General features: G+C 38.6%; 1 protein-coding gene across 1 annotated transcript in view; it reads right to left on the bottom strand.

Annotated features, from left to right (window-relative positions):
- The window catches only part of OPN4 (opsin 4), a 531222-nt gene that overhangs the window by 163050 nt on the left and 355008 nt on the right, over nt 1–13164 (bottom strand). Inside the window, exon 7 of the mRNA XM_044056590.1 lies at nt 5338–5445. Coding sequence (XP_043912525.1) covers nt 5338–5445 — 108 coding nt within the window. The remainder of the gene's footprint in view (nt 1–5337; nt 5446–13164) is intronic.

The following is a 13164-nucleotide window of genomic DNA, read 5'->3' as shown; positions in this document are numbered from 1 at the left end:
ACAGTGCTATGAAATTGCTTTCCATTTAGAATAGCAACCGCATATCACCAGTGTGGGTATACATTAAATTTTATGAAGTTGCAAGGTAACAGTGCACCAAAACCTTTTGGATCACTGATAAATAGGTGGTGGTGTTCAAAGTGGTATTTTTTTTTACTTCACATAATGATATAATTATTCTTAACTCTGTTGTGCATTTCAACAAATTTGGCTTGCTTAGAAGCCAGCCTCATTTTATGACAGACTGCCCACAAGTGATCTGTGTTGACAATTTATGTTTCTTTTTCATGGGTAAACCAAAGTAGACTGACTGTTTTGTAACATATTTTCATTATGGATGATCTGCTGTTTAGGACATGAATATGCAGTTAAAATTCCCTAGCCTGTACTGTTTGCTTTTAGAAACCTTTCTCTGTCAGTGGGTATCTTTCATGTTACCTGGCTCCATTATGTTGTGCCTCCTCCCTGTCTCTCTCTTCCTTCTAAGGAATCTTCTTTTGTCAAATTTCTACTCATTTTACTTCCTTTTCTTTCTCCAAGTCACCCCAAGTATCTAATTTTCTGTTTGTACTACACGGTTTCATCTTGTCTCTATGAAACCACATTGTCTTGTATGCCTTCTGTTTTTGCCCATGCTGCTTATGTGTCTGCTCTTTGGAAGCCCAGTTCACCCTTTGCTCTGGTTTCTGAAATCCCATTTTATTCTTGTGTTCTGGTTTCTGAAATCCCATTTTATTCTTGTGTGTCTTCCTTCTTATCCTCCCATTTTCTCTTATCTGCTGTTTTAAACATACTCTGTTTACTTGGTTCTCCTCTGTTTACTGCCACTCCTTTCTGTGTGCTTTATGTCTTTACAACATTCCCGTACATACTCTGTGTGATGCTATTCCATAACCCTTTTTTTCTCTCTTACTGCATCTCAACATTTTCTCTCTTCACTGTGGTCCATTCTATCTCATGTATTCTGTACAAAACAAACTCCATTCCCATGCGTCTATTCTTTGTCTGCACTGTATCCCCTAGATTTACAACCTAAAACCCTTACTACTTTTTTGTCTCACAGCCATGACCACAGTCCACCCCTCTCTGTTTACTGACTGTTACCTCTTTGATCATTTTTTGCTGAATGTTTCACATGTTCAAGTAGGGGTTGACCTACTTCAGCGATGTGACTCTGCTTAAGTCCCGCTTTTCCTAATCCTGCATCATCTGGAATGTAATAACTCTGGGAAGGGATCAGCAGCTGCTCAATACTTGGTATTAGAGGAAAGTGGAATTCAAAAGCAGCCAGTGTTGCTTGCAGCAGTTGGCTTGATATATTACAGGTATGCCTTATCCCTTTGGTGCTGGCAGTTCCTTGATTGACAACTATAAGTCATGAGGTGTTCTTTCACAGGTGTCTCTCTCTGCCCCTCTTCTATGGCAGCAACAACACCAACTCCCACTCAGTCACATAACTTGACCTAGTCCACCAGGGCTTACAAGAGTAGCCTGCCCACCAGCAAAAACACCCTCATCCTTCCCTCAAAGGAGAATTGAGAGGACTAAGTCTAATCATTCCAGCACTTCCTCCACTATCTCTTACAGATGCCTGGACTGCTAACTGAATTGAGTCACCTAGATCATAGCCAGAACTCTAGCCTTCTCAGCCAATGGAGCAGGTAGCCATCCTTGAGCCTCCTGTGCATGTTGTTTGGGACTTAGCTCCATTCATGTTTGTGATTTGTGCCCCCTTCGCCATCCACTTTGTTTTTACTGAGTATACTCATTATGTCTCTCTCTCTCTTTGCACTCTGTGACACTGCTGTATTCAGTCTTATCCTTATTTCTATTTATCCCACATGCTTCTGTGTCACACCATCCTCCTAACACCATTCTCTGTGTCTAGTCTCCATGCTTTCTGTCCTTGCTTCACCCTTCTGCCTTTCTTATATGTCCCTAGACCCACCTACCTGAGGTCCCTAAGACCTAGCTCCATCATTGGTGTTCCCCTTCTGTGATTCTAGCTTTGCTGGCCCTAGTTGTCACCACTTCATGAAACATGGCTGTCCCCTTCGACCTCATTCCTTACCATGCCTTTTCACTGTCTTCCTGCTCCAGCAGCATTTGCTGCCTGTATCCAAGTGCCATCTTCTTTAGCATCACTCTGCATTTTCACTGTATGCATGTGGACTGTCTATTTCTAAACTCCAGTTCAAGTTTCTTTTCTCTATTCCCTGTGATCCTACTCCATCCCAGTACCTTCTCTTTCTCTCCATGCGATCCACCATATCTGTAATCTGTAGCTCCATTTTGTCTAATCTCTATGATCTATTTACATTGTATTTCTACTGTAGGTCACCTCACAAATTCCTGTCTAGAGTCAGTGGCATTGCCAGTAGCCCATATTACTTTCTAATGAGCCTCACTCTCTGTTTCTTTATGTTTCATGTCTTTAATCCAAATATATATACTTCTTTTTCCTAAGTATGATCCAACTCCATCCTCATGATTTTCTGTCATCTTATGTTTGTAGTGCCCTCACTCATCCCCTGTGACTGTTTTCTGACATTGTACTGTATCTGTATGAGTCCTTTCTGTGACATGACTCCATCCCCTATCTTTTTTATGTAATTTCACTGAATCCTTGTGTATACCTTTTGTGATTAGCTCTCCCTTCTCTGTATATGGTGACTATAATCCCACTCTTTTCTCAGTGGCTCCTGTTTATGAATTAATTTCTATCTGCCGTCCATAACTGTGCACAAGGATCATAATGTCATTGACTACCGCGAAATTATGGCGTTCACATGCATTCATCAGGGCTCCTTTTAGAAGCATAAAGAGACTGACATTTTAAGTGCAGAGGAATTTTATTCTGAAGTTAAGGGAGACCCATAGTGATAAATGTATTGCATGTGCTACTATTTTAAGATTGAGTGCCCTTAAATGGGTATTTGCCATCTCATCAGCATGAGCCAGACTAGGCTAAGAATCTCAAAGTTAGGAAGATCTTTCATGGAGTAGAAATCAAGGCATAGACTCTTTCTCTGGAAGTGATATGATACCAAGAACATGGACAGCTTTTGAGGCTTACCTGAGCAATACATACTAAGACTATCTTTTCTCTTAGGCAGGTACTTCTGAACACATTAAAGTTGAACCAGTTTTAGTCAAGAATCTGCAGGAGAGGACATTATAACCTGTAACTTACTGAATAAATGAGGTATACAGTGGAATAATGACCGCCCTACAATGGATAGTAATCCCTTGACCATTATACTGGTTACACTCAACACCTTTTTTAACACTATGGGAAACTGCTTATCAGAGGTGGAATCACAATCTGTAATCATCCGTTTGATCTTAACAAAAAAGAATGTTCTTTAAGTTGCTTCCCCTCAGTACATCTGGTGGCTGAGTCATGTTTTCAAAAGTTACTATGTGACATTTGTAAATGTTAAAGGATGAGGCATTATTTTTGTATGAGGTATATCTTCTGGAGAATATTTGGGTCTTAGGAGGAGAATACAATTTTAATTAAAGTGCAATCATCAGCAAACTTAAAGGGACAGAGGATATTGTTATCAACCAGTGCATCTGAAGAGTGGATGCTGAAAAGATATGGACTGGGAACTGAGCTTTGTCATACCCCACTGCAACCAGTTGCTATTAAGAGCTGATCAATCAACTACATCTCTCTGCACAAAGATAGGCCATCTACAGACCCTGGAAACTACAGACCCATAAGTCTCACTAGTCTAAAGCCATGGAAAGTATTATCATGGAGATATGAAGATGATCAATAGAGATATAGTAAACTTCCAAACATTGGACTGAACCCAGTTTGGTTTTGTCAAGGGCAGATCATGCCTATTCAACCTGGTGGACTTCTTGGATGAAGGCAAACTCGTTCACACTGCCTGCCTTGCCCTGGCAAAGACATTTGACACAATACCCCATTCAGGTGTTGTTGACAAACTCAAGAGGTTAGGCAAAACCTGTATGTCACCCGGTGGATAGCCTACTGGCTCGCAGACAGGACCTAGGAAGTTAGACTTGGGATGTCCACCTCTACAAAGAGGCCAGTCACAAGTGGAGTCATTCAGGGATCAGTCCTTAGACCACTCTCTTTTGGCATTTACTTCTTGGAAGTCAAGGCCAATGTCAGTGGTCTCTGGCTGACTAAATTTGCAGAGGACTGCAAATTGGGAGCTGTTATTGAATCTCACACTGACACAAATGTTCTCCAGGAGGGGCTGACACAGATGAACAACTGGTGTCAGCGCCATAGACTAAAACTAAATGCCAAGAAATACATAATAGTATCCTTTGAGAAGTCATCCATTCCTGGCAACTATCATATTGACGACACACCCTTTTGAGACACACACAGATAGTAATCTAGCTTTTGACCATCACGTGTTTACACTGGTGAGGAAATCATTCTATATTGTACAACTTATAAACAAAGGTATGGTATCTAAGTCCAGACCTATCACTTGAGTACAGTGCCCCTTTGGTATGTACCTATCCAGGCATATTCAACAATTGGAATGTCCACAGAGGTTCCTCATTAAAAGAATGCAGAGTGTAAGTAAGTAAAATGTCCTATGCAGACCGCCTCAAGTCCTTATCCCTATATTCTATCTCCTATAGGCTTTTGAAGGGACATCTACACCTGGCATACAAGCATTGCCAGACCACACTCTGATGGACCTCTTGCATATTCACAAAACAAACAGCAGTAGAATTACCCATTCTAAAGACTTAAAACCTTGCCTGTGATATAAATATGACCTACTGGAGAGATAGGTATGTATCCCAGAGACTACCCCACCTATGGAACAGATCCCCATCCATGTGGAGCAGAGTTCCTCCCTAATGCAATTCAAGTGCAACTTGGACAACGGGATGGGAAACTGGAAATTCAGCTCTGGTTTGGCACCTATGTCTCTAATGGACACAGACAGTCTGTAAATGGTTCTTCTCCCAGGCCTATGCTTACACTTATCAAGGGTATCAGAATGTTTTAGAGATTTGGGATACATGACTTGGCTTAAAAAGGCCCTTATGGTTGTTAGCCTAGTAAACACCTATGAAACTATCAACCTATAGATCCAAATTTATCCTCAGCCTTTCTAAAACTGCTGCTGTACCATTTGATGTACCTCGTTTCATTAGGTCATATCTGAAAAGAAGTTGAATATTAAGAATACTTTGCTGGTAAAGAATCACTGTAAACAACCATGACACAGGATGTGAAATATACACAAGATATCAGGTTAATGGATTTAAAACAAGCATGTTTCAACAAAAAGTATTTAGTAAGTTGGAAAAATATCAAGTTGTTATTACCTGTATTTTGGGTGAGTAATAGCATATATTATTGGGTTGTGGATAGCAGATGCCTTGGCAATCACTGCCGGTATAGAGTTCATGTAGGGTGTCAGAACATAAGAATATCTGAAATAAAGCATACTAGAAATAATCACAGTTCAGTACAGCAAAGGAATTGCATACAGTTAAAAGCACATAAGGGACACAGAGTTGATTTCTGAAAGGACATAGAACAGCAGATCACGAGCTAGGTTAGACAAACAAAGACAAAAAGATTGAAACGAAATATCAGCAGTTGAGACAGAGAAATCAGTCTACTCTTTGTTATAAATACCACCTTATTAGTTTATCATGAATAACATTAATAACAACTCAGCCTTCTATAACTAGATGTGATCTATGAGGATGTGTTTGTAGAACTGACAGACTATAGGAATAGTCAGGGAAAACTTTTTCTGGGAAGGACAACATTTTAATAAAAGAAAAAACTGAAATTGTGTTTATTTGCATGTATTTATTTAGTAATTAGGTATGCAGACTGTTATGAGGATCATTTTAGTCATCACTCAGGGTATGGCCAACAAAAGGAATATAACTCAATAACTACAAGCAACACACATGGCATCCTATATGCAAGTAATATGAATGGTGTGAAGATAAAATACACTAAATGTATAAAATATAATTACAAATTAAATGTAACAAGTCTAAAGATACGTACAAGAGCTAGGAGTAAAGTATGCAAGGTAAGCAAGCAAAATGAAGAATTTTGAGATAAAGCATAACAAACTGAGATCAGTGCTTATATTTTATATAGAAAACTGGCATTAGATGAATCAAAATATGAAAAAGGATGTTTGTAGAGGATGTATACACCTGATTAACAAAATATCTTAGGTAGCCAGCTATCAATTAAAAAAGAGGATGGAGCAGAGGGTTAATTGAGGAAGAAGTGGGACTAATACATTAAGTAAGTGAAGTTCAAGGAAGCTGATGAGTAAAGCAAAAAATACAATTAAAATATCTAACTCACAGTCTAACCGATAAAGTATCCAGTCTCATAAAAGGGATTAGACTGTAGCAAGGAAAAGTTAAAATGCAGAGGGGATTAAGGAAAGGAAGAATAGGAATCTCAAAGGCAGAGAATCATGGTAAATGAAGTAAAATTTGGTTTAATGTGTGGAAGTCAAATCATCTGAACAGTAAGAGCATTGTACAGAAAAGCTTCTTAAAGGGATTGAAAGGACATCCCAAACAGTAGACATGAAGACAGAGAAACCTATTCCTCCTGCTGTCAAACATATTAAATGTCTGTTTCATTGTAAACCTTCACATAAGAGCAACCAGAGTGAATAAAGGAGCAAATGGGGTTTTTGTTGAGAGGAAAGAGTTTGGGAGAATTCTAAGAACAAAAGTTTGCAGGTCAAAGAACTCATAAATTATGCATATTGTTGTATATAGAGGGTATTATTCAAATTAAGGAAGTTGCACTTTTACCCATTTAAGATAAAAAGGGTGACATATGGCATAGCTTGCTTAGAGAGTTTGCAGTTTGTTTTTTTAAGTCAACACAATGACCGAGAGTAAAAAAAGGAGGACATATTCTACTTTTGAGATAAGTGCATTTTCACAATAAATGTTTAGTTGCAATTGTGAAAGGAAAAAAGAAACTGAATCAGTCAAGTTATATGGAAGCCTTCCGATTAAGTTGGTTGATACTGAAAGTGAAAAATATAGTGTGATAAACCAAATGGGAATTGGAAAACTTGTATAGTCGGAAGACTTTTGAGAATCAAAGAGCATAGGTTTATGTTTTTCCCTGTTTTTATGGGTATTTTCCCTATTTCCAAACCAGTGCAAGATGACTGAAAACTTGTGTTGTAATAGTCTTAACAAAAGAAGAACCTGAGCTTAAATGTAGCAGAACCAATTGGTCTGCATGAAGACAATCGTATAAGCTAGGTAGATGTGTTACCAGGAGTTTTGAATTGTAAGTCATCTTTAGCAACAAATTACACAATTGTGTGGAATGCAGCACCCAGATATACATACAGTGCATGCTTCTCAGCTGTATACATTTTCAGTGCTGAAAGGAATATCTTGAAATGCCATGCTTAACCAAAAATCTTTTCAGTCAACTAAGTATTCTGAAAATAGTCATAATTTAACAAATTAATTTAATAAAAAAAATTATATCAAAACATGTATCTTCCACAAAGATTCAAACATGGACAGAAAAACGTATCATGACTTTTGTTATTATTTACACCTCTCTTCAAAAAAAGAGAATACTTGTGTATAGTTCCATATCTCAAATTACCCTTTGACACTTCTTAATAATATTCTCTATGAATTATATTTTGCCCTGCAAGTACATAATGCACCTAAGGCTGCCATTTCTTCCATAAAAACTTAAATGCAGCTCAGTGTTAAAGTTGATAGGGCTGTATTGCCATGCTAAGATCAAGAATCTTTCCAGTGACAGTGTTAACTTTCATTTTTATGTTGCACTGTAGATTTAGGTCCTTTAATATTGCATTGACACAAGTACTGTGGATATATAGTAGATATGGTAGTTTCTGGATCATTCTCAGCTCTGTAGTCCACCCATAGATCACCCTATAGGAGTTTATAGGAAACAGAGTAGAGAGACAGACATTTTAGATGGTCTAGCAACATAGAGAGCTCATACTTAAGATTTTTTTTATGTTTTGTAAGAAATCACTGGATGTTTTCAAGCTGGGTTAGGTGTTTGTTCAAGTACAAACTGAATGGCACATTGTATTCTAGTACAGGCCTGGTGAGGGAAGTATAGATGGGAATGATTACCTCTTTGGACTAAGAGGAGATGACCTTATAAATCAGTTTGGTGAGGTAGAAGGCTTTCTTACTGACAGTGGATACATGGTGATTAAAGGAGAGTTCATTATAAACAAAGGTACCTAGGTATCTAATCACATGTCTGTTTTAAGTGGGTGTCATTTATATGGAATGTGTGTGAGCGTTTCTGATTCCCAAACGTTTTTAGCCTTCAGTTTTAGTTCATGATCTTTACATCATGAGTATATTTGAGATAGTCCCTCTCAGAGGACTTTTTCCAGGGGAGCTGATGATATCTTCGAGCTTACAATAATTTGCAAACATGTTTACCCAAATATCTTTAATGTCACATTTGCCATTACAGAAGTAGATGCCAAACAAAAATTATCCCAAAGCAGAACCTTGAGGTTTACTACTAGTGACAAGTCTCTTGGATGATAATGTACCATTAATTGTAATTAATTGTAATAGAAGGGTGCCTATCAGTGAGTTAGTTGGCAATCCATTGGATTACCCAGTGGTTTATACTGAATTTGACCAGTTTGTCAATGATGCCATAGTGGAGTATTATGTTAAAAGCCAAGGTTAGTTGTGTGCATAAAGTTACCCTCATGTAGTGCATTCATGACTCTTTCTAAGAATTCATCCATGTGTAGAAGGCATGATCTACCTTTTACACAGCCACATTGGTTAGTGTGTAGGTATTGCATGTTCCCAGTGTCCCTCTTATGAGGTCCATGCTGATTTCTTCCATCACCATACAAATGATGCCTGTGATGTTGCTAGGTCTAAACTTGCCAGAATAAAATGGTGGGGCTTCCCTTTTTAAGGGGAATTACCTTATTTAATTTATTTATTTACCTACTGTTATTTAGTAACAGTTTACTTCCACTGTTTTCCATGCTTCTGGTGTATATCCAGTGGAGAGGCTGTGGTTGAGATATTTAGTACAGTAGTTTTGTCAGGGGATGTTTCTTACTGACAAGGAAATAGCCCGGTATTTTATCTGCATCAACAGGGCTGGTTTTATGGTCTTGGGCAGTACATTTAGTATCTCCTCAGAGGTGATTACTGGGGGAGGGGGATAAGGACTGGCTACTTCACAGCGGGACGTTTGGATTGCACAGAAAGGAAAAGTTGAAGCTGAATTTATTTGCAAGTATGTTTGCTATATCCTCATTTCTTCAGTCACTAATGCCATTACAGACAGGCTCAGAGTAATGCTGATTATTGTTTCTGTGGTTCATTACATAATTAGAAAATGTCTGGTGCAGCGGTAGCATTGTTGCCTCACAGCAAGAGGTTCTCCCATTCGATTCTCGGCTGGAGTGCGGGGAGTGCCTTCTGTGTGGAGTCGGCATGTCCTCCCTGCAGTTGGGTGGCATTCAAAAGACATGCGTAAGGGCATGCCTTCGTTGAAGGTTGGATGTCGAGCTGGCACCTCAGCTTTCATGAAAATCTACTGCCAATCATTAGCGGACCGGAGTTCCACTGTGGCGACCCCGAACCGGGAAAAGCCGAAAGACAGACAACAAACTTCTTCATATACTTCGCTGATATAAGACATTTTAGTTTGTAATTAGCTTTGCATGATTTAATCTTGTTCATGAGTCCTTTGTTAAACCTTCTGAGTTAGATTGTAGTATACTCATTTATTTGTTATATTCTTTAGTGCTATTAGCCTTTTCCTTGTATTGCAGAGTTTGTTTCTAGCTGAGTTCCAGCAGACCAGTTTGTTTCTAAACTTAGCCTTATATTTAGGATGAACAGTAATATGAACCTCTTTGCAAGAACTGGAATAGGATTATAAATTTTGGGTGCATGTGACAATATTTGCTTTAGGGGTCATAAAAAGGTACAGTACTATTACACCATTTCTAGTCATCACAGTGTGTGTGTAAATTGACTTTGAAGAAAGTCCATAAATATGGGCAGATAGATCATTGACTTGTACTGGGACAGTATAGTGAATGAAAGAGTATGGTAATCTGATCTGTCCATTGACAATATGCGAATGGGTGAGTTGTAGAAAGGATGTGCTGGACAGGACCAGATCCAGTACATTGTTTCCTCTAGTGGGTAAGGTTACTATTTAAGTGAGGGAATTTGTAGTAATAAAATCAAGGAAGCTTTTAGTGTATTAATTTGCAGATGTGTAGGTATACCAGTTTATGGAAGGGTAATTGAAGTCCCCTAGAAAGATAGTATTTTATTTAGTGGAGGTGGTCTCTAATTTACTAAGGTATGTTCATGTTTTTTGGGTGGCATGGGTGGGATTCTGTAGTTGACTGGGATGTGATATGAGGTCTTGTTTAATGATACATGATATGAAGGAGTTTGAATGAGTTTCAGGCTGTTGTCCTACTGGATTAGTCTACAGATGATGGTAGTTCAGACAAAAACAGACATGCACTGGCATCATTACTGCTATCTCCACTTACAGGTGTATTGAGTAGAGTTTAGTAAAAATGCAGGTAAGGGGTGAGTTTTCAATGATAATGCAATCATCCACATTTTCCAAAATATGAAGGTCTTGAGGAAGGACATTTTCTTATTTAGACTCCTAACACAGAGTAGTGTTACGTTGGTATTTGCCAGATTTGAATTTGTATTTATCAGGCTGTTAACTTACACTGACTGACATTGCTTACAAATGTAACTATGGGACTAGAGGATCCCCTGGCCAGTAGCAGAAGACTTGAAAAAGTGGGTATAGACCATCCTTGGTGAAACATTGGAACTGTCTTCCATTTCCTTCCCCTAGGATGACAACAAAAATGTTGCCCCTTCCAAATGATACCAGTGACTCACCCAGTTGGCAAAGCCATTCTACAGAATCTTGTCCATAGTGATGAAGTACTGAATTGTGCTAATGTACTGATGAGGTCTGGCTGCTGTGGTCTCAGATTATCTCAGAATAGGAAGGTTTTGTGTTTGCTCTACAGTGTGTAGGTGTGGTGTTACTCTGAGTAATGATAATCAATTTGTGTGAGAGATTTGCTTGCATTTGTGATAATTATCTGAACCTGTCACAAATGGACTTATTCTATGGTGATAACAAATGGTTACCATTAAGCATGTAGCAGTTGGTACACTGCCTCAAATACCTCTCTGACAACAGATAGGACAAAGACAGAATAAGGAACCATGGTTGATTTAGTGATGTAAGGTGGCATATATTATGCAGTGTTATGGGATTTGATGGCCCTTGATCCATCTAGAAGGCAGGGAGGAGCTGTATGATACACATAAAGAAACAGTGAAGCAGTGTAAACAGTGCAAAAACAGTACAACATAGCATAATATAGCGCAGTACAGTAGCTGTATGATGTATCTAAGTACATGGTCATTGAACAAGTGAGAGTGAATGATATGAGACATGCCTCCTTGGATTATATGAGGAGGGATATTATGGAGCTCTCAGAATATGCATATGAAATAGGTGCAAATCTACTATTGAGCAAAATCCTACCACTACCAAGAATGATGCCACAATACAAACAATAGTTAACTGACTTCTGACTTCAATTATTGGCTTAGGTATTGGTGTCATTCTAAAGGGATCCAAGATATATTATATATCTGCCTGAGAGGTGATGATCAACAACTCTAGGCTGCTTTACATGGGATGTCTTGCACCTCCCTCCTCATGCCTTCCATGTATTAGCAAGGACTTTTCCCTCCCCTTAGTGCCTTTTTTGGGCAAGATCAGTCTCCTCAAATTACCTGCACAGTCAGTCAAAATCAAAACTGTATAAAGGTTGCACTGCTCAATGCTAGAAGCCTAAATAAGAAGTTGTACTCCTTTCAAGCATTGCTAACTCTTGAAAAGGTAGTTGTCTGCACAGTTACTGAAACATGGTTTCAGAACAGCGATAGCATCCCTAGAGTACAAGGTTTCAATGCCTATCACTCTTTTTGAGCCAACATGGAAAATGGCAGTGGATGTCTGTATTTTTAAGAATTAACACACTTTCAAACTCATAAGCCAGGACAATGAACTTGAACTCTTTTATATCCTTTTAAAAGTAAATAGAACGCTGTACCATATTGTAGCAATGATCATATCCCCTCCATGTCACCTGCAGCCCATGAGGTATATCCAAACAGACTGACATCCCTCCATTAACTAGGAAACATGCACCACCTCAAATAAATATGCACAAAGACTCCTGGACTTCATTAATGCCAGCTCATTGACCAAATGGTTCAAGTCCCATTGAGGGTTCAAACATATTGGATCCAGTTCTCACCAATATAGCCAACTTTAAAGTTACCATATCACCATTCATATATGTTCTCTGTTCTGTAACACTCACTTTGTAGGTAAAACCTGACTTACCACAGAATCCTTCTAAATTTAGAGGCTACTTTAAGGTAAATCTAAACCACCTAACTGATGACCTGATGAAATTCAAGCTCCGTCCTCACCTTGATGACCTATCTTGCATGCTGCCACATTTGTGGATAATTTCTATGCTCAAACCATGCACTGAGGCATACAATGCCAAATTCAGGAATAAGCCCTTATGGTGGAATCCTAATATAAATAAACTATACAATAAGCGGAAGAAACCCATAGCCCATAAAGCAGACAATACCCAGTCATCTAGAGGTAAAGTCAAAAAGATCAACAAAGAACTCAGAAACAAAATCAAATACATCAAAAGTAAGCATGAATTGAAAATTGCCACCTCTGTAAAGGACAACCACAAAGACTTCTTCAGCTATATCAGAAACCTTAATAGTAATGCCCAGCAATGCTCAGAGCTAATATACAACAATAATTACTTGTCACCACAGAGCAAGTTCTGAATGCTCTCTACAGGGTCCGAAACACTTGCTCCATACATCCAGATTATACATCATTCTATCTTGTTGTCAGCACCAAACTCTGTCTGGTATACTCACTACTAAGCATATTCAGCCTCAACTTTTCCTCTGGATTTGTACCTAAGGAATGGAAAAATTCAGAAGTGATTCTGCCCCACAAGGGGGATGGGTATCCACTACTGATCCAGAAAA

Source organism: Protopterus annectens, chromosome 14.part0, assembly GCF_019279795.1.
Source record: "Protopterus annectens isolate FY-2018-M chromosome 14.part0, PAN1.0, whole genome shotgun sequence".
Taxonomy (NCBI): domain Eukaryota; kingdom Metazoa; phylum Chordata; order Ceratodontiformes; family Protopteridae; genus Protopterus; species Protopterus annectens.
This window is presented reverse-complemented; position numbering and strand designations above follow the sequence as displayed.